Source organism: Andrena cerasifolii, chromosome 9 (genome assembly GCF_050908995.1).
Source record: "Andrena cerasifolii isolate SP2316 chromosome 9, iyAndCera1_principal, whole genome shotgun sequence".
In the NCBI taxonomy this organism is placed as follows: Eukaryota; Metazoa; Arthropoda; class Insecta; order Hymenoptera; family Andrenidae; genus Andrena; species Andrena cerasifolii.
In genome coordinates this window covers 4,764,394-4,787,441 of record NC_135126.1, presented here as the reverse complement: position 1 = coordinate 4,787,441, position 23,048 = coordinate 4,764,394, and the positions used below count along the sequence as shown (strand labels likewise).

At 37.1% G+C, this 23,048-nt stretch overlaps 1 protein-coding gene across 2 annotated transcripts; it reads right to left on the bottom strand.

Annotated features, from left to right (window-relative positions):
* Nucleotides 1–3,385: 3,385 nt before the first annotated feature.
* On the bottom strand, nucleotides 3,386–23,017 carry LOC143373405 (uncharacterized). 2 transcript variants are annotated; one of them, XM_076820637.1, is made up of 6 exons: nucleotides 20,424–23,017; nucleotides 9,954–12,086; nucleotides 8,100–8,453; nucleotides 7,172–7,405; nucleotides 6,268–6,732; nucleotides 3,386–4,621 (listed from the first exon to the last, which is right to left on the bottom strand). In XM_076820637.1, the coding sequence occupies exons 1-6, from the start codon at nucleotides 20,436–20,438 to the stop codon at nucleotides 4,601–4,603; spliced, it is 3,222 nt and encodes a 1,073-aa protein (XP_076676752.1). In that variant the 5' UTR covers nucleotides 20,439–23,017; the 3' UTR covers nucleotides 3,386–4,600. The 2 variants fall into 2 exon arrangements, with proteins under 2 accessions (XP_076676752.1, XP_076676753.1); XM_076820638.1 differs by lacking the exon at nucleotides 20,424–23,017 and adding an exon at nucleotides 17,320–17,351.
* Nucleotides 23,018–23,048: the final 31 nt, after the last annotated feature.

Sequence of the window (23,048 nt, the reverse complement as noted above, 5' to 3'; positions counted from 1 at the left end):
TCATTTATCAATTAAAATCAAACGATTCTCCCACATAGGAATATAGAAGTAGGCACACGAAGAAATAAGTAGAAAGTATAGAGTAGGTAAGTAACATTTTGTCTTACGAGTTTTGACTTTCGTGAAAATCGATTCTAAACACTCGGGCATAAGTGCATCTGACATAATTCTCGGACAAAAATAAGGCGAACTTGTACAATAAATTTTTTTCGAATGGGGCTTTGTTTCCTAGAAAATCAACTTTGAAAATCCTTCGAGAATACGTACAATTTATTAACAAAAGAATTAAAATTGACCTTCTCAAAAACAATGCTTCAATCGCGAAAAACTTATTGTACATTTATTTTTACCGCAATGATTCATTTAATTTGCAGTTCATTTTCCTTTACTATTACATATTTAATATTTTTCTTGGATACAAAATTCCAATAAAAAAGAAATTTCCTATATTTTCGACTTACATTTTTATATAAAATCACATCCTTTCGGGTTTTACCGCCAGTTTAGTTACACTCTGTATAAGCATTTATTCGAAACGTATATACATACGTATGTCGACTATGAGTATGTATTTTGTGAGGGGGCATGTACGCGTGTCTCGGATAGATTTTTACCAACACTGTATTTTCTCTCTCTCTTTAAGAAAGCAACGCATTGTCTTCTTCGTACTTTCTGTCTACGAGGTAAAAACTTGAGCAACACTTTCTACACGGACCGGTAACAGCTGTATCATCTGAACTTTAATTAAGGTCGTGTGCTTGTTCAATGTCGTTCGCCGCAGGAACAGACTTAATGACGTGAAGTGTTTCGTTACCGCAACTTCAGTCTCTTAACGACCACGATCTTTCGTGGTAAACAATAGATCGTTTTTTTCCCAGAATCTTCCGGTATAGGTTCGCACACGCTGTTAAGGGAACAACGCGGAGCCGTATGCCTATTTTCCCATGCCTGTGGACCATCTTCTGCGACAGCAGATGAAGACATTCCATTCCCACACTTGCAAAATCCCGGCACCGATGACCACCCAGATAAGGGAAATTTGAAAATCTCCGATAACGTATCAACAGATAATTTAATTTAATTTACCAATGCAACTAAACATAGAATTGATACAACAGAGGAAATACCTATTGACGTTAAGCAATTCCATTACCCGGCGACTCGTAAAAATGAAATTGACACACAAGTTTCTGAAATGTTATCTAAAGGCATAATTCGGAATAGTAACTGTCCATACAATTCACCATTAAGGGTGGCACTTAGAAGGTGGATGCCTCAGGTAAAAAAAATAGGAAGAGTGGTGGTATATTTTAGGAAACTAAATACGAAAACACCTCAAGATAGTTATATCCACTGTCGAATATTGAAGAGATTCTCGATTCATTAGGAGAAGCCAAATATTTTTCAGCCTCCGATTTAGCAAACGGATTTCACAGAAATCCCCATAGAAGAAGAGAATTGCGAGAAATGGTCATTTCGAGTTTTTAGTAAAAACTTTTTACGCATGCACTTTGGTCTTAAGAATGCGCCAGCAACTTTTCAAAGTTTGATTGGGACCACCTGTTTTGTCTGCCTCGATGGTATTGCGATTTTCGGTAAGACCCTTCAAAATCAGAACAAAATACTAAATACGATTGCGTGGAAAGGAACTCAAACTTTAACCAGCCAAATGCGAATATCTAAAACTGGAATTAACATATTTGGGACACATTACAACTGAAGATGGAGATAAACCGAATCCTGATAAATTAAAAGCGGTAGAAGACTTCCTAGTGTAGTGGACCTTGTATTAACTGAACTCTTATTAGAATTAGAATAGATATATATATATATATATATTTGAAACTTCGGTGCTGAACAAAATATAACTAATGTCGTAATGCATAACGTCTTAACGATCCGGCAGCACACTCAAGACTGCTCGCTTGCCGCCGGCAGTGATGCCAGAATCGTGGGTTTTCACCCACGGGCGCTACCCCTACTCCACGACCAAGCGTACCCCCTCCATACGCCTGTACCGCATTACGCTCATACCCGTTCCTCTATCCGTGTGTCGTACGCGCTGTCTGTTTTACCGACATCGAAGCGCTTGGGTCACAAGCAAAAAGTCCAGAGTTCAAATCCCAGTGTGAATATTCTACTTTTTTTCTTGAATTATTTTCTAATTTCTCTTTTTCAACTGCGAAAATACTTTGTAAATTAATAATATATATAATAAAAACTTGAGAATCTATATTCTCAGTAGAATAAAAACTTGAAAACTATTAATTTACAAAGTATTTTCGCAGTTGGCTAATGTACGATGTTGGTCTTCTGCGCTTTGTATACATAATCAGAAATAATTCCTTCAAATGCCACTTACACAATAAGCTCCTTTCTAGGATGGACTCTTTAAAATTCACGTCACAATGAACAGTTACAGAATCGATGATATAGAAGTTAGAGAATAATTAATGAAAAAAGTAGACCCTTCGCACCCGGATTTGAACCTCTGACTTTCTGTTTGCGACCCAAGCTCTAGGATCTCGGTGAAATGAAGTCTTAGTGGAAGAGCGCCGGCTAGGCAGCGCGTACGGCACACGAGCAGAAGGTAGGGTACGCTTGAAGTGGTGCGGTACAGGCGCTAGGAGGAGGTACGCTTGGTCATGGAGTGGGAGTAGCGCCCGTGGGCAAAAACCCATGATTCTGGCATCACTGCATGGAACTTTACCTTAAGACGCTTTCGACGAAGTTGCCTATTTCTTAATGGCTGGTTTGTATGAGCAACGCGTGGCAGTCAAGTTTTATTTCCTGTTGAGGAAAAATGCAGCGTCAAAGATTGATATGCTACGGGCAGCTTACAAAAAAGGCGCTCTAAGCAAAACCCAAGTTTACGAATGGTTTTCCCCGTTTTAAAAGTGGCGAAATGTCGATCGGCGTTGTGATCAATCTCGTTTCGGGTGTCCTTCGACAAGCCGAACGGAAGGAACTGTTGCAAAAATTCATGAATCCACGTGAAACTTGTGGAATTAATTGGGATGTCGTGGAGTACTTATCAGCGAATTTTATCTGAAGATTTGGCTATGAAACGCTTTGCAGTAAAATTCGTGAATATAAATACACGATTTATAAAAAATAAATTCCGCGAGGCCTAAAAAACCGACGTCCTTTTAGATTTTTTTTAAGAAAAACTATTAACATTATTGCACCAGCAATTTTGTATTAGTCATGTCATTAATACTTAATTTTTGTATGTAAAAGAGTCTTAAATACTTACTCCAATTTTTAAGGAAATATATGTTTGTACCTCAAGTAACTCATTGGAATAATATTGGTTGTAATACAAAAATTGTTCTGCAAAAATTCTTCAGACTAACCTCAAACTCGTACCACCTACACTTTACTTGGATCAAAGAAATGCTGATTTGCTGGCGTTTAAACGTCAAAGTGAGGTGTTCTGTAACGTTTTGTCGTGTCATCCTACGGAATTCTAAACAACAACGAAATTAGAGAGCACTGTCGGCGTCGCGTCGTCTTAGATTTCAGTCACGAAGCGCATGGTGAGGCGCATTCGCAGTTTTGAATCGGTGAGACAACGTGAACCGGAATACGGTCCCCTTTCACCGTATAATCGGGAAAGTCTTAAACATTGTCAACCTATATACATAGTGGCACACAGAATACGTACGAATGTGCATTGGTTGAAGCATCTGAATACAAATGGGTAAATAGCCGCTTTTGGCTGACTTCCAAATATGTAAAATAATCGAAAGTGACGATAAAGGAAAGCGTTACACATGCAATTGTGTGTTCAGGAAGCGAAATCTTACGAGGCAATTGAAGTATAGTAGAATTAAATTCCAAGCGTATTTTTAACATAACTCGCATTTAAGTAAATAGAAAATTTGGTAAGACATTTATTATTAAATAGTTTGTATTGAAATAATTCACAAATTCCTGGAAATACATTTAGTCTCGATGAATCATACTAAAAATTGATAATCGATACTTAACTATTTTCTATTCTCAGTTTGCGTAATTCCCAGTGTTTCGTTAACTTAACATTTCGCTGTTGTGGAGAATAGATCGTTGCCGACGAATTGTCTGCTATTATATAGCGCTGATTATAAAATTTACACGAAAATAATACTTACAACTTGTTTAATTCTAATTTATCGTACTAATCGCGCCTTACCTTTTACGTATATGTATATTTACAAGACGATATAAATCAAACTGTATATAATATTAGTTTGTAATAACTACAGTTTTCTTCCTTATTAAGAACGAAAATAAGGTAATTATGCGTGTTAAAGTCTCGATGTTCTAATCTTTTTACGAAGATTAGCTACTTAATTTACATAAGATTCACTAAGTAGATGCCTCGTTCTCGATACAACTATACCTATTAGTATTCACTGGCCATTTTGATGGTGTACAGTTCGCATTCAAACGAATGAAGTCATTTCATTTCATGGTCCACGACGAAGAACACAACCGAAAAGATATCAGAAGGAAAACCATCAGAATTTAAAAGACACTAAGTACAACAACCAACCATCGTTCACGGTGAAGGGTACTGTTCTTGAGCCATCATATTCGAAATGCATCTACTTACATGTCATCGTTTGGCTCGCGATACCTACAAATAATATTTGGATAAAATTTTAACAAACCCCCGCCTTGTTGCCACGCTGAACAGCCCGCCTCCATACCGACCAGACTCTGACGATCGCAGTCGATACCTCCTTCTTTTCTTCTATTTTTGACTGCAATCAGTGTTGGCTAGAACCGTGATTTGTGAATCACTAGTGATTCGATCACGTTCATTCCCAATCACGGTAATTTTTCACAGTGATCCGTGATTTTCGTGATCGCTTCTGATTGGTGCAGGCAGAACAGTGATTCACGATTTTCGTGATCCGATTGGTGGAAAGCATAACTGCTCTTTGCACGGCCACATAACCCCAATTTCTAGTTTCTCTTGAAACATTCTCAAGTCCTCACTGTGCTTATAGAATTTCATTTGTATATATTGAACCAATGGAATCGTTCTGGATCTATTTAAATTAACGAATATTTCTTCAGTTTAGTTAAAAAGTGTAATGTATATGTGAAGACTTTAGCCAATCAAATCAGTGCGTGCACACATTGGCTATTTACGAATGTAAATACTAGGTATATATTCGCTGAATTAACACGCTTTGTCTGCAACACAAACTATATTTAATTTTTTTAAAAAAATAATTCACTCAAGATCAAGAATTACGATGACGGTAAACAATTCGCTCAAGTTAAAAAAATCACGATCACTGTGATAAATCACTGTTAGTGATTTTGCACTCCATCCCTAACTTCAATCGTCAGAGTCTGGAAGGTATGGAGAGGGGCCGTTCAGCGTGGCAGCAAGGCGAAGGTGTCCCCGGCGGCTCGCGAGCCACCAGTTAGTCAACCCTGGTCTATATATTTCTATTATATACGGTAATTCACAAAGTTCACGGAGTACTGTTTTACATTGCAATTGGAAAAATTATACCTTATAACCGTTTACCTATTAACACTGTGAGTGTAGCAAGGTTGTGAAAAATATGATGCTTTCCAGAAAGTATGACTGCAACAGCAGGCCGAAACTGCGTGCACTGTACAGAATGCGAATCCCTCCGCGCGAAAGCACGCCGATGCCAGTAAGAGTGATAAAATTATTATTTTGCATTTGCATGAAAGAGCTTAAAAGGGAGCACCGCGAACGCGCACTCACCAATTGGAACGCAATTTTGTGGGCTTATAGAGTGACTCTAGAGAAGAACAACGATATGTTTCATACGTGGCCAATCGCCCTTTAAGCATATGAAAACTAACTTCAAAGTCAAATAGGCACTCTCACTTTTTCGCGTATAATTCCTAAAGTACAAGAGACAGGAAAAAAAGTAAGCGCTGCAACATTTGCGTTAACAAAATTTTGAAAGGAGGTTAAAAAAAATATCTGAAGAAAAAACTTTTTTCAAAATTATATTAACGCAGGTTTGCAGCGCTTAGTGCACCGAACAAAGTGGGAGCGTCTATTTGACTTTGCGATTAGTTTTCAACCCATAAATGGCGATTGGGCACGATGAAATATACAGTTGTCCTTGGCTCGAGTCACTCTATATATAAACCCACAAAGTTGCGTTCCTTGTCAGTTTTCTATTAGTTTCCAGATAGGTAGGTACTTGAAAGTTTAGTGTTCATGAGGAATTGATATCGCTATTGAAATCTCGAATATCCTTACTGTTTTCAATATATAATTACCTTTGAATGTCCAGAATAAAGGACTGGTCCATCTACTACGTCTTCAGACGCTTCATCCTCAGTGTCGTCTAAGTTCAACGAGGCGAATTCCTCGTGCTCCATAATTCCCCACAAAGGAATATCCTCCTTCCCCGTTGACGCGACAGCCAGATTATTCACTGCCTGTGGAAGCACTTGATAAGCCTTCTCGATCGCCTCGAATTCGCTCAAACTGCTGTCGCCTTTTTGCTCGTCCATCGCGGGCGATTGTTGCGATTTTTCTCGTTTTTGCTTTTCAAAATCGATCTTCGGCGAAGTGGCTGTTATCGGCTGCGGCGTTACCACGTAAACCCGCTCCTTATTCACGGGTGATATCGACACAGAGTATCCATCCCACGTCGACTTTTCTTTTGTCGCGGGTATACTCGTGCTCTCTAAGGCGCTGGAGATCGATTTGGAGCTTTCTACGCGTGCAACTTCGATAGACTGGAAGCGAAAATCTATTACTTAATTGCCTATTGTTTAATGGTAGCTAATTTTATCTTACATGTCTACTGTAATATAGACTGCCTAATTAAAACGATTCTAGGCTTAAACAGATTGGTGGAAACACGCGGTGAAGTAATATCGCCACGTTGAATAATGATCATCAAATTAAATTCTATTACTTGTTCGATGCTATCGTGGTAGCAGCTACACTTTGTTCCACATTAGAGCGTACTCGTTTCGCGCAGGGATATACTGTTGATGGGTAGCAAACCGGCAGGGAAAGTGCTACGACCAATCGCGTGTGTTAGATCCGTGGGAGCTGCGCAAACCGGTCGCAAATCGGTAGGGGCGTTGGTACGCTCTTATATGGAACGCAGTATATATAACGATACGAATTAATTAGCGGTGGATTTTAGAGAATTAACGAGCAAATTACCGCCTGAGTCGCTTCTATGTCATTGCTCGCAGAACCCTCGTGTTCCACTTCGTTGAAACTAAAGCCAGCTAAAGAATACGTCTTAACGCTTTCAATGTTATCGTTCGACTCATTTGCATGGTCGCCAGGCTCTGTCGTTGTTAAGTACTCGGTTGGTATTTTCTTCGATGGCATCAGATAAGGGTGCGGAGAACTAGGCTGAATGGTACTGGACATTGTAGGTTTCGAGTATTCCTAAATAAAAATTTATACTTTTACTATCTTATGTTCCATTATTTTCTGTCCCTGTTGCTGAAAGTGTTGGAATTAACGTAGTTTTTATTTATAAATATCAGAAATATTTCGCGAATGAAACCGTTCAGTCGCAGATGCGACGAGAGATGAGAATATTTGGAACTAAAAATGATAGACGCTATGCTCAACACATTTTGCATCGGTCATATAAAACCAGCGATCATATAAAAGTACATATTTTTTTGCATACTTCTACTAATGAAAATAGGACAAATATTAATATCCAGGGCTTGCGATATTATAATTTTTCAACTGAAATTTCATGGAAAAATATTGAGTAAATTTTCAGTTACAGCATTTTCTGTGAAATGTAATTTTAAATTGAATTACCACGATTTTTCACCGGCAATTAACCAAATTTAGTAAGTGATAAATTTGCGCGAAATGAGTTAAAAACGTCAGATATGTGTTTTTAATTCTCTGAATGATTTTTTCTGTTATTCGATTTTCAAGTCCAATAATTATGCAAAAATATGTTCAACATCTTTCTCAGTAAGAAAATACAAATAGCCATAGTTTATGAAAAAGAAGACAATTCATGGATCACGTAATATATCGATAATAAAGTGTTTCACATTGGGAAAAAAAATTGCGGCGTAACGTCGCAAAATAAAAGCACGGCTAAGCAGCTTACCTGTATCGTCCAGTTGTCGATATTCTTTTGTAGCCTCCGCACATCTATGGAGTTATTTGCTTTAATCGTACTTTGCTTAATCGAATCATTCTCTGTTGCTACTAAGGACAGTCTCACGGATTCGCCATTCGTCCTCTTCGAAGCATTAAAATTGAATTGCGATTGCAATTGATTAATTAGTCGAATCTCATTTCTCGATTCCTGCTGAAGATAATTATCAATGTTCGTATTACTGGGGTGTGGAACTTTCCTTGCTTCTGATCGTTCAACGTTGTTTCTGACACTCCAATCTCCGTAGGATTGTTGAAACGGTATCGGTGTGTAATCGGATGTGTACGGTATTATAACTTGCACCTAAAATAGTATTAATATAATAAACTGCTATTAATCCTAATAATTATGTTTCCAATCAATATTAAACTGAACTCTTTAAATTTTGTTAAAGTATCCTGGTTTGGAATATAAAGTATTCTATTATTATATAATTAAAAAATAAGTAGATGTGTATTTTAATTAGTATTATTAAATCTACTCATACTGTTGTTCGTAATTAATGTACTGAATACATTTTTTTATTGTTTCAAATGGACACTGTATAATGAAATAAAAACACTGCATTAGCATCGAAAAGTGATAAAACATCTGCAAATTTATTGTCAGATATTTAGAAAAATGTTTATTTTTAAACAGTGGTGATGCAGAACTGTGGTGGGAAATGTTTGAAACCCCTTAACGCGTATTAGTTGCATATAAAATGGCATGAATAGAATGCAGGAACTAGGAAACGAAAGTTAAGAAGATATTCATCAAATGTGTAAGGAGAAAACGTTGTTAATTGCCCGAGATATTACAGTTTAATTAATTGTATTGTCTTAATTTTATTAATTAACTGCAGCATACAACGAGATTCATACCCGTGTTTGTATTTAATTGCACGAATGAAACTATATAAGATACGTATATTAACAGGATTTGCATCCCGCGCACGGTTTTGACGTGTTTTTATGTCAATATGTTCTGGAAAGCATGGAAAGTATCGTTCCAGTATATATCGCGTTGAGTAAAGCAAAATTTTCTCGGCAGGAACAATCACTCCGAAAGGTCTACCTACTTTGAAGGAGTACTTCTCAAAACCACACTTCACTCAAAGCGTTTACGCAATGCTAAAAACATCTACATTAAAAAATACCTTGCACTTTATGAATATTTACTTTTGTCGGATATCTACACCCACTTCGATTTCGTTATCCAATAGTTTAAAATTAGAGTAAAAAAAATTGTAATAACACTACTGTGTTTTGATTAACATAGAATGAAGTACGGTCCAAAAATGGTATAGATTCTGTCCTTGATCATTTTTTTTTCTTCAACATAGTTTTTAAAAATCGATTGTTTTAGAATATCTTGCATATGGTAGTAGTAACGTTTAACTTTTAATCTTAACCTTTTGTTCTTAACTTTCTAATCTGTTTTGATTTCTAATTTTATTTTTCTTGACCGTTAGAGTATGAATTTTATTTTCGATTTATTGGAATATGAATTTTATTTTCGATTTATTAAAATATGAATTTTATGTTAGTACATAAAGTAAAAGTAAAATACAGACATACGCTCAAAACTTTTTTTACAGGGTTTTTTTTTTTACAAAGGAAATTATTATTGTACTATTTATTGGAACCTATTCCTCATAAATTATTATTTGTTTCTTATTAGACGGTTTTTGAAAGCAATGAACCTCGACTTTACTATACCTAGTTCATATCTTCTTTACACGGTTTTCTTAATAATGTATTTACCGTGTAAAAAACAGAATTGAGCGTATGTACTTAAGTGCCAATAAATCATTCAGCTTACTTGTTTATTTCGCTTCACATTCTGCTGCCTCTCGAGCTTGTTGCTTGCATTCATTGGATTTCTAGTACCTTGCTGGTCAGAATTCTTAATATCCTTAGAAGAATTATTCCACCCCGCAAGAGAATCCAAGAATGCACCATTGCTCCGAGACTCATTCTTCGAATTTCGCGTGTTCAACAAACTTGGCCACAAAAATCCAAGTTGCCCCGATGGTGGGATGTACGAAACACCTTGCTGATTTGTATATTGCGTGCTAATCGTCGACGTTTCAACGTACCGATTGTCGTTATTTAAAACGTCCACAGTCGAAGGTGTCGACGATCCAAAAATATTATTCTGTACATTGGACGACGAGTAAGACTCAGTCGGCCCGTTAAAACCCGACGTATCCTCAAAAAGCGGGTCATCGGTTTGTAAATTGTAATTCGTAGTCGTTTTCAAGGTACTATCAAACGTTGTGTCTGCATCAACGAAAGTAGTAGTAGGCGGTGACCACTGTGCGTCTGTGCGACTTTCGCTTTTCTTCGTGAGATCCAACAGCGGCGACTCTTCGAAGTGTATCGAGTCGTCTTTAGTGGGGGAATCAATCGCAGGGGGTGTCTGTGCTGTTGCGTGAGAATTTTTGACGATACTGCTGCTGGGGGACAAATCTTCGGAATATTGGTAATTCGAGCTTTCAGCATCCTGATTGTTAAAAGCGGAGCTCCCAAAACTGGCTGAGGGGTTCAAATCCGGGGGCAAGTAATTTAGTCCGCCATTGTTTCCTGAATTCGGCACGAACGATTCGTGGTATCCATCGGCACCCTGGCTCGTAAAACCGTGATTGTCGATACTCGACGATCCGAAGCTAGCGACAGTGTTCTGATTACTCTGAACCGGCTGGTTCAAACCTCCGCCGTGTTCTTGCTTCGGAACGGAGGGATCGTGGTACTTTTGTTCATGAGATGGTCCTGAGAGCGGAGTTTGCTCGTCCAAGATGGAAGTACCAAACGATCCTTTGTGGTCTGCGAGTCCTTCGTCGATGTCCGCTCCTTGATTCTGGGGTAGGACGTTTACGTGTCCTTGATTAATTTGCGTTCCGCTAGACGTCAGATCGTGATTATCGCGGATACTAAACTGTCCCGAGATCTCAGGATCTTTGTGTCCCTGATCGATGGACGGCGCGGCAGGCAAAGACGGCGGTTCTAGATGCTCCGCGATATCTGTATGAAAATTTTGAGGTGGCCGATCGAAGGATATCGGTTTGTACAACGGAGGTATAGGACCAGGATACAGCAGTGGATCTGGCAATGGACTGACCAGACCTTGCCCGTTCTGTTCAACTTTCAGCTGAGAATAATCTGGGATTCTGATTTCGTGGGAAGCTGCGTGTTGGGCGTCGTGGTTTCCTTGATTGCTAGGAGGAAGGTAACCGTTCTGTGGCTGCGGGGAGAGGGGATACGGAACATCCGAATGAACTCCACCGCCCTGCATCGGAATCCAAGGGACCTTGTTGCAAGGATTGCATGGTTTCCCTTTGTTCGACGGCGGGTGCGGATCACGATTGTTTTTAGCAGGTGGAAGAAACTGTTGGTGCGAAGAAGGGGCTGGAGGTGGGCTATAAATTGGGAACGCCGGGTTAGGTGGCGCATTGAGCGGTGGAATAGGGTGCGGAGGAACTGGAGGAGTAAGGAGAAAACTAGAATGTTGACCGGGAGGTGGGGCAAGGGGAGGGTACAGAGGTAGACCAGGTTGTGGTCCAAGCGGAGAATGCAAAGATGCGCCTGGTTCCGCGGGGGGATGTGCGTTAAACGGTAGGACGTGAGTTTGTTGCGTCGGGGGAAAAGGTGTTTCGAGGTACGGTGGCGATTTCAAGAGTGGATGGGACGGGGCGGCAAAACCGAAGGGATTCAACCAGTTCATGAATTTTGAAAAGTATCCTGGGCCTTCCGTCGATTGAGGATTAGCTACCCTTCCAGATCTCACTGGTTGGTGTCGCGGTGGCGGAGGTGGGACGAGATATTCGTTCAGCGCGATCCTCCGACTACGTTGGGTAAAATTTGGCCCACTTCTGAAGGACGATCCTCCTCGATCATTTTTCAGAGCTGACGCCGCGCTGCATAGAAATATCAGCAGCAATAATATCGACAAAACCTGAAACCATATAAGTTGACGATTGGATTGAAATTCGATGCCGCAGTCGTCTTGTGAAGCCAGAGTGTTAGCTCACGATCAGTTTAGTTTGCAAAATCAGAGAGTAACTAGTCGTTCGAATGTGGTAACAATTAATATTAACGATAAGATTCGTCTTTCTAACGAGTTATGTAAATCTACGATGGTATACCTGTACTTAGAAAATATATACTTCTCACGGTAGTCAATAACCATGGAAAATAAACACAGAGTAAACTGAAGTGGGTCAGCTCCTGAGAAACATTCAGAAGCGCTTTGAATTATTCCAGAACCATGTTACAATTCCGCTGGAACTAAACGATTACGCTAATTCCATGTTTCCGCAGAATTGTTCGAAATTGTTTTTAACTTTTTATTTAGCAGCCTGCTAACCAGTTATTTACACCAGCCTCGATTAAACAAACAGTTTGAATACAAACGCAAGTCACACCAATACTTTTCAATGCACATTAAATGCATTTCTCTTATTCGAAATGAATACGATATTACTTTTCTGGAAATTGTAACAACAAGTTCGGCAAGAATATATAGAGGAAAATATTGATACCTAGATATAAAGAAAAATAAGAAAATGTTGTATTATTTAAGAACATGCACGTAGATGGATATAATAATAATAACGCGACTTATGTCCGTTCGATTATGAGATTTTCGAATTAATATTTAATGAAACTTTTCGGAGAGAGGTCAGAAGTGAAAGGGGCACAAGTGTGGCATAAAATCAAGTGCAGTGAAGATTTGAGCGACCAACTATTGCCTTCGAGTTTCTCACGAGCCACGGATTCAATGGCGTTCCCGTGGAACCCCACGTGCCATTTTACGTCTGCTGTGAAATATGCGGATGTGTGAGAGAGAACGAGAGTACTCGCGGATGACCGTACTTGCCGCAAAAGAACCGGAACTGCATAAGAAAGTGAAGAAACGAAAAAATTGTAGTACCGTCGCTTCATATCACTTTTAAACCTGGTGGAGTTACTTGCTTTTATATTTCTAGCAATAAATGTTCGATTCAGTCAATCGGAAAGAGGCGCGACGTTTCGCATTCAACGTGGCAAAATTTCAGAGTAAGTAACGCACTGAGAATTTAAGAATAAGTAGTAAGTAAAAGAATGAATGATTCGTTCAGTTTAAGTATTTGAAATAGACATCAATTTTGCGTAGTTGAAACAAATGGGTTTGAAAATTGTAAGGAGCAAAACAACTTATTTCTTGTTTTTAACAAGTAACGTTTTATGCACGTAGGATTTTTGTAAAATGAATAACGTTGCGTAAGGTTTGTGGGAAATGTTATTTTGAATTTTATTATTCGCTTGGAAAATAAAAATCAGTATTCGACGAAATTAGTAATTATGTGAAAATTGAAGTTGCTTGTGCAATGTTTTAAATTATAGTTTAAGAGAATGGGTAACGTGGACGAACTCTCTGAATTGTTATTAAATATTTAAATTTATAGTAAGATACGCAGTTCAAGGTTGAACGATTTAATGTATTAACATCTTTTTACTAGTTTAATTAATTATGTTTATTCTGTACTTCAAACCAAGTTTCAAAAGATATCCCCCAATTTTATTAATTACTCTATGTTTCATAGCTCTCGTTATAATTCTTTTGTTACATACTCAGAATTATAATAAATATTATTATTTCTCTCATGCCGAAGAAATATGTACATTACCACAATAAAATACATATATTTCTGTGCCCTTTTAGTATACTTTATAAAACAGTGATGATAACAATATTCTGCTTGGTTAATGATTGTGAAACACTAAATAGCGAAGGATGATTGTAAATGTTACTTTCAAGTAAGAAGTGTTTATATGAAGTAAACACAACTCGACTTATGTAAGAATTTTCATGAATTTAAATTCCATCGTAAAATTTCTATCAGTAACTGAGGTATTGAATAAATAACAAAATCATCCAGATACTATTTATTTGTAGAAATTTTCGTAAAAACGTGTAAAAAAAAGTAAGCATAATCAGAGAAAAGTCCTGTGTACCATTTGTTTCTTAATGATATATCACATTTCAACTTTTTCAATAAAAATCATCCACATTCGAACATTCTTGAAGTAAACGCAACCTCTATTCTTACCTTAAACTTCTAATCAATGAAAACGAATCAAAGGAAAAATATAACTTCACGTAGAGTTATCACACTCAGTTTCAATACGACAGTTTGAAGAGCAGAGAATTCTCCAACGACTTGTTTAAAGATATTATCGTCGAGTCAATATTCTTTTCTAACTACAAACTAAGTTTACATATTTGTTCTCACAAGGAAACGTTCCCAACCCGAAAATTCTGATTTTAAAGAAACTTCGCGTGAATATGTAGAAAAATAAAGTTATATTAAAGAAAAATAAAGTTATATTAAAGAAAAATAAAGTTATATTAAAAAGCGAAAAAGCGCGACAATTTTAAGGGGTGGTTCGCCCCTTCGGAGTGAATTTGCGCAGAAATAAAATTGCTCCTCGCATAGCCCAATAAATTCGGAATTTCATGGTTGGGAACGTTTTCTTGTTAATTGAGCAAATAATCCAGCTGTTCGAGTGACATTATCGTCTAACCCTCGTTACCGAGAACTGGCATGTAGATAATCACAAAAAATCTCGAGATGATTCATTGAAGAGTAGGTGGTTCACATAGGGGGGCACCACGAGTGTATAGAAGAGACAGTAGCAGGGGTAATGTAGGTAAGTGGGCTGTGGGTATTACGAGAGTCGACCTATAGTGAGGAGATGTAATATGCGGTTGCATGTAATCTGTATAATGCGCGTTGGCTGAGGTGTTGCACGCGTGCGTTTGCGGAGGGCCACATACATCTATATACGGGAACGAATGCCGATGCTAATCGGGGCTAACCAATGCCAATAACGCGCCTGCAATTTTGTTTCGCACAGGTCACTTGAAATAATATCGAATTCAAGTAATATCGTCAGGTACGAAATACATTTTCTGCCAGCTACTAGAAACCCGTCTCCAATGGCGAGATAATAAAAAAAAAGTTCATACGTTCATTGCGCGCTGTTTTGCATTACTCAAAACACCGAAGACAACGCACTTGTATAATATTATGGAAGGGTAGTTGCCCAATAGTGACGTTATCACCTTTAAAAATCAGGCATTGAGAGCAACAACGGACTAACACACATTTTTTTTTCGAAATTGAGTTAGTAGCAATAAGATATTCCAGTAGGCTCTACTAATCATATGTATAAAATAGGAAAAATTAATTTGTTTTCAATGTGGGTTAGTCCGTTGTTGCTCTCAGTGCCTCGAATAATATTGAAATCAGTTTTAAACCTGCACTGCATTAAATACGTGTAGAATGTTACTGTAATATTGATATGTTAAAATTATGGAAAATAATACAAAAGTTCCGGTACACATACGTTCGATAGACAAGTTTTTTCAGTAATAAACAAATTTTTTAAATACAAGCAAAGGCGCAGTTTTGTATTACTGGACCTCCTCCATATATCCAAATTCTTATTATTAGTAGAAATCTGGAGAATTTTAATATCGTTTTTAAAGGTAGTTGCACTGTGCGTAAGGATATTGGAACAACTAGTGCAGAATATTGCAGAGTGGAGTTTTTATTGCCTTTTGTTTCCCTTGTAGAACATTTCTTCCAAATACTCTGTACCATTGTCCTAGAATATCGAACACTACACATCGTAATGTCTTATCTGTTAAGAGTTCCGTGTAGTTAAAATCTTAACTGTCTAGAAGAAACGAGCCCTAACGGTTTCAACGCAGCAACTAAAGTAGAAGAGAAAATGACAGAGACGAGGAAAGTCAACTATCGTATTTAAAACCTCCCCCACTATGAATTCGACGTACTATACGTCAGAAAATTATGGACGTGAAGCGCATATTTGACTCCCCAGTTGCTGTTAGAAGAATGGAAAGTATTCAAGAAAAAGTCTTTTACCGAACACGTTAAATAATTAATATCATTTTCAATTCTATTTCTTGATTTCCTTTCCCCTATTTAAGAAGAAGATTAAAACCCGACTAAGTAGTACCCCTAACAAATTACAAGTTCTTCTATTCTGTCTCAAATCTTTCACGCTCACAATAATGGACTAAAATAAATAAATGAAATAATAAAAATTTCTGAAAGTAGGGTGTTTCATATAAGGAAAAATATTTTAAAAAAAAGCCACGTTATTGTCCATGCTGTGGAATAATCATTTAGGTAGATTTAATTAAACATACACCTATTGTTAAACACTTGTTTCTTAGTTGCCCGATGCGCGTTCGACGAATTGCACCGGTGCTTAATAAATAAGGACATAAGGACGTAAGCCTGTTCGAAGAAAATCTGTATTGACACTGTGATAAGGTGAAGAAACGTGCAAACGGAAAGCGACAGATTTAGGTCGTGGACGGAAGAGTTTCGCTCCTCTGTTGGCACTATGCCGAACGACGAGGATTATTCGAAAGCGCTGGGCACGTATGTATTTTCCTCGCATCATTCACGTCGTCCTTGTTGGATCATGCGCGATTGGCAATTCACGATGGGTACGAGTCAGCTCTAACTTTCGACCATTTTTGCAAACGGGCATGTGTCAATTTTAATTGCCACTTTCGTGGAACTCCGCCGTAACTCTATCGTAACAATCTGCGATTCCTTCGAACAGACGTTTGGACGCTGCAATATAAATATTTGAAGCGGTGCACGGCTCAAGAATGCCACACGGTGCGCGTACTGTACGATCAGCGGATTATGAAAACTGTGACGAAGTTGTTTACCCTTTTTTTTCTTTTGTTTTTGTTTATGTTCCTGAGAACGCACAGGTGTTATAAATATATTAGGCTGTCAAAGTTTTCTCGCATTTTTTAAAGGAACTCAACACACACGTTTTATATGGAAACTAGAATTTTTGGTATGTTTACCTGGACTTTGGTGTATTGACTATCAAATATTTGTGTGTATGAAACTGAAAGAAACTGCACTCGCATGTGGCAAACTTTTGGTTGGAAAAACGTGACACTGAAAGAGGCGAGAGAACTTTTTAGGCAAACCAATACTTTGCTCATTAAGTATTAGAGATGCAAGTTATGATAATTTTGAGAAAGTAATTATAATTACGTTGATGGTAGATCATAGTAATGATGATTTCATATTTTCATAGTTTTAACTACTATAACAAATTTCACTATTTTAGTACTACTACTTTACCATTTGTTGCCCACATCGTGTGAAGTTACGATACGTGTTTGCAATAATATTTATTCTACAAATCTGACTGTAGTATACTAAATAATTTATTTTTCTTGCGAGTTGTAGTCATTATACAGTAGAATTATCCGGAACTCGTTTAACCGAACCGTCGATTATCCGAAGCAGTGCTGCATCACCGCTATCCCCACCACTTCTGCGAGCCAATGCAGCGGTACCGACTGATTGATTGATTTTTGCGTAAAATACATTACAATTTCAAGTTACAGCAGTAGTACTCTTGTATTTGATAAATAATTTTAGGTGTAATTCCTATAGTTATAAACTGGGTAAGTACATGCGTGATTCATTCTGTTTGATTATTCGAACATTTCGGATTTCCGAACCACCTCGGTTCCACACAGTTCGGATAATTGACGCTCTACTGTATTCTCTTCTCTTCATTTTGTACGTAAAATTAAGGAAGAGTTCGGTTTATACATTTGTACTATTAACTAAAATACATTCCTCAAGTTATCCCCTGCTGATGGTTTCACTCATGCTACTTCTTCATACAGGGTGTTTCGCTACAGATGGTAAATCTCTTAGGTGGTAATTCTACAGGCCAAAATAACACGAAAATATAGAATACAATTTTTCAATATCGCGCTTCGTTTTCGAGAAAATTGACTTTGAATTCCAGCTAAACACGCGTTCACCAAATGTAGTTTCAGGCGCCTGAGGAGTGGGGGGCTCGCGGAAGTAATGGGCCGTTCCGCTTACTTCCGCGTGCCCCTCAGGCGCCTAAAACTATACTTTGGTGCGCGCGTATTTGGCTGAAATTCAAAATCAATTTTCCGGGAAACGAAGCGCGATATTGACAAATTGTATTTTATATTTTCATTCTATTTTGACCTGTAGAATCACCACCTAACAAGGGGAGGACACTATATGGTAGACACGGATTTTGATGAGCCTTGACAGGATGGATCTATGTCGAAAATAAGTAAATAGGTGTCCGAGCGTTTCAGCCAATATTTACTTATTTTTAACATAGATCTATCGTGCCAAGACTCATCAAAGTCGATGTCTACCGCATGGTGTCCTCCCCTTGTAAGATGTTTACCACCTGCAGCGCAACACCCTGTATATCTCATCGAGCTTCTGAGTAATTAACTCATGCGTGAAGCTGTACAAGTGTATGCTAGGTAGTCCCGAGAAACAAAAGCACCGTTTTATATCATGTTATGACTCTTGAAAATTTCTGTTAAAGCAATTTGGATAAACACTTGTTACTCGTATTGCAATACAATGGAAATGACTTGGAAATTTAATAGAAATTAATCTGGATTTAATTTAAAAATTTATTCTATACCAGGCGACCATCAAATTTTTTAATGCTTTGCAACTACTTTCATTCACATATTTGTGAATATTACATATTGTAAACATAGGTACACATGTTTAATATTTTTGCCTGATAATATACAAGAAGTTAATAATCTTTGTTACTTCAATCAAATATGGACTATTTCATATAATTCAATTTAAGTAGATTAAGTGAATTTCATGAAGTAGTTAAATTTGGGTACGTCGTCGGATTGTCATGATGCCAGACTTTGAATTTGTAACATTTAACTTTCGTCTCACGCGTTCTGCATGATAAATCACGGGCTTGCTTTTATATTGAATTCTACGTAAAAAAAAAAATATATACCTATAGAATGCATAGTTTAATCTAGCGCTATTATAAAACCATACATTATATCATTAACGTGTCCATCAAATTTGTAGAATTTAATCGTTTATCTTATTAATTGTTTCCACGCATTTGCGATGTAGATCAGCAAACACCAAATAAACAAGTGTGTGTTTTTCATCTTATGATAATATGATTACAAACTAACTATATCATAATTTACTGACGCGTTATTTACACGACATTCACACTGGAGTAGAGAAGAATGTTTTCACGAAGATATAACGAAGGTTTATAGTGAAAACAATGAGAACATACACGTATATTCTCATGTGAAGTAAAGTAGGTTCTGCTAGCATTTAATGGTATAATTGTTATCTTACATTTGTTGGGTTGAGTTCAATGTGTACGTTCTACAAACATTCTCACTAAAATTGAAATGAACTTCGAATGAAGAATTTAGAGAAGTAGTTGCGAATGAAAATTAAAACTACTAGTACGCATGGAAAGTTTTTATATAGTTTAATACTAATAAATAATTTTGAAAACAGCTGTTCATCTTCGTGAATTTAGCTTTCGCCTCGTAAGATCTGTGGTAGAAAAGTCGGACATCTATTCCAACGCGTGCAATGAACAGTCGATGAGGCACATAGATATGGAATTTTAAACTATCCACAAAACAATGAATACAGTGCCACACTTGCCTAATTATGAGTAAAAGAGAATGAAATTACTCGTTATTCACTTCGCTTTATACTCGTTTTAGCAATAACTTTTTCAACAAAATAATACCGGTGTCAAGATGAATTTGTTTAAATACAACAGAACAGAGCGAATAAAACTTGACGAGCGATTTTTAATAACTAAAAGAATATGTTAAAGAAGAGTCACTCGTAAAAAATGTAAAACGAACGTTTTACAGTGTTTGTTAAAAAATCCACAAGATTACCTTCTAACTTTTTTTTTGCTTTCAAAGAGAATGAGTATTCCACACTCGTTTTTGAGTAACCAACTCTACGATACATACGTAGGCCATTTCTCATTCCGTGCAATTTCGCATTCTACGCGTTACGCACTTTTTTTTAAAAAAATTAAAACATGATTTCGGCACACAGTTTCGGTCAATTAAAAGAATAAAATTCTGTGTACTGTTTGCCTCAGTCATTGTTCAACCGACTCGTACGTCGCACGCTTCTATCAAGCATGTTACATATAAGCGTACGCAGTATTTAGTTATTCAAACTTTCCTTGATAAAGGTCTAAATATTGGCCGAAACGTCGGAAGACGATACTTCTTATATTTGCAAATTAGCTTTTATTCTTTTAATTGGCCGAAACTGTGCGCCGAAATCGTACGTTTTAATTTTTAAAAAAAAAATTTACGGTCGAAATTCCAACTTCGTTGCGCACTTTTGTTTATACTTACTCGAGGAACATCCATCTTTCGCCGGCTTTGTCAGATTGTTTCCCTTAAGAGCATATCACAAGGGCAACGTCGACGCGAGTATCACACTTTTTTTTCGATTGCCGGAAACTATTTACGAATAATCACGGGATCGGTGTTTTCTGAGAAACGGTGCGGAGAAGAAGAGCAGTAAATAGAGCAAGCATACAGTCAATGTTCCATTTTAGTGACACACGATCGAAGTCAGCGCGAAACGGAGGAGATGTGGCGTTTGCACGGTAGGATGAAGGCTATGGAACAAGGACGCCGCTCAAGGAGGGAACTTCAATGAGGAAGGAGAACGAAGAAAAAACGGAAAGAAAGGTGCACACTTCACTAGGGTCAAAGAGAGAGTCCATTGGAGCGTCTTCCATGCAGGTCGCTTATATACATTTGCTCCTTCCTTCCTTCCTTCTCGCTTTCCCTCTTTCTCTGCCCCTTTATCCTTTCTCTTACTCTCGAAGGATCGAACTCCTTTTCTGCCTACCGATCTCTCCCACGATGCATACCTGTACGAGACATCTCTTCTTACCTACCGGACCGCCAGCTGGAGAACGTTGGGATGACGAGGGAAACCTACCAGGCGCTTGGGGTTGCTGTAAGAGACCACTTAACTGACCTACCGGACAGCGATTTCACGTAACCCCAACTGGAGGGTATATTTTCAATTTTTGTTATGTTATTATTACCACTTTATTATGCAAAGCTGAGAGTGCAATATGGATTATACGTTATGGACGTAAAAGCAAGGTATAACCACGAGCTATTGTTAAATCTAAACATTATGCGTCGTACAGGGTGTCCCTCAGATTTTCGTACAAACTTTGTCAGTGTGTTCTACGACTAAACGCAAAACGAAAATGGCACACGAATATAGGCCTGTAAAGGTTTTATTGAAAAGTTGCGACACAAAATGAATTGCTAGGGAAGCAATAATTGTATGCCTGTCACAACGGTTACTCCCAAAATGATAGTCACTGATTTTTATGAAACTGGAGTATTTAGTCATTCTTGAATAAATATTTCACATGTATTTTCTTCCTTTACCAATATCCATATGTAAAGGATCGGAAGGAGCGATCAAAATTGGCGTGAAATATATATTTGGCCTAATATGTCTATAATTAATACGGGTACAGCAAACTTTTAAACGTGAAAATTATTTGCGTCTGAACCCCGAATCCGGTTGCTTAAACAGCTTTCAGAAAAATTAATTTATTTACGGAAGGTAAAAAAAGTATGTGCCTACCTAACAAATATTTTTTTTAAGAACTATTAAATACTCAAAGTTCATCAAGTTTGATGATTATCACTTCGGAGGTATCCCTTAATGGTGTGAGTCAAGGCAGGAAGGGGTGAATGTTGTTTATAGGGAAACAGATTTAAATCTCACATATTAAAAATGTAAAAATTGCGTAAACAAAAGGTGAAAATGGTGGCTCATAAATCTGACAATGAGGTAATTTATCAATAGCTTTTTAGCGTAAAAATTCAACTATTTTGAAGCTCCCCCATTTCTACAAAATTTTGTCAGAAACATGGTTTCAGAAATTAGAGCAGTAATATGGACCAGAGTTGAAAAGATAAAAAACACGTAAGGAATAGTTTTTTTTTACAAATTTTGTATTTTAACATTAAAACGTTTTTTTTTTCATGTTTGTAGTAATTATATGCAAAATTTAAAAATTATTCAACCCCTAAAAAATTAAAAAATTTCAAAATAGAAAAAAATCAAATGTAAATTTGACATTCAACGAAAGTTTCGTAGAACAAAAATCACAAATAAAAACATCACTCACATCCAGTGCATAAGGAGTGACATAGTGGAATACTTATTGTTAGAAATGAAAAGAGAAAGAATTACTTAATGAAATAAGAGAGGTTGTAATATGGACCACCGCAGTCTATATTGTTACATCCCGCCTCTTTTCAGAATAACCTAAAAACCTTGGCTTGGGAAAGATATTTCCAAATAATTAAATATAGCATTTTAAAGCTCAACCAATTAGTATGAGAAGAAAATTAATTAATCTTACCATGAAAAACTTTTTGCACGAACAAAAACGGACACTTTACTATCCCAGTCGCGATTCCTCAAGTCGTGATTAAAATTATTTAGTAGATTATTTGAAACATTTTTTATAGTATTTTTCATAGTATACGATTTAATGCAACTTACTTTTCATCAATTACTTTCTGATTAGAGGTTTTCATTCATCTTATTTTTTTATTTTATTTCTATAATGGTTTTTAGAATAATAATTTTCTGTGTTGTCCTTTACGTTCTAATCGAGCTTCTCCTTTATCACTCATCATCAGTTTAACTGTTCATGAAGAGAGATAACATATCATTCGTACTTGGAAGATTGACACGATATAATAAATCAGCCCAATACAATCATAACTAAAACCCAGCTTTATGTTCTTTGGAATTTATTCCTGATTTTAATTTGCAAATACGTGACAAATATTAATAAAAAGCGTTAAGTGGAATTGATGCCACAATTCCTAAAATAGTCCTACAAATCTGTAGACTATAGTAACCCATTTTAGTTTTGATATTCATAAAGCTGAAATGCGTATGCCGTGTGCCATTAAATGGTGTGC

What these genes read in the sequence shown, in the direction of transcription:
- LOC143373405 (XM_076820637.1), bottom strand. An exon ending in ATGTGAAGCGAAATAAACAA is followed by an intron (nt 8,454 to 9,953) that starts GTAAGCTGAATG and finishes ATACTATTTTAG; the next exon opens with GTGCAAGTTATAATACCGTA. An exon ending in ACATAGAAGCGACTCAGGCG is followed by an intron (nt 6,733 to 7,171) that starts GTAATTTGCTCG and finishes TTTCGCTTCCAG; the next exon opens with TCTATCGAAGTTGCACGCGT.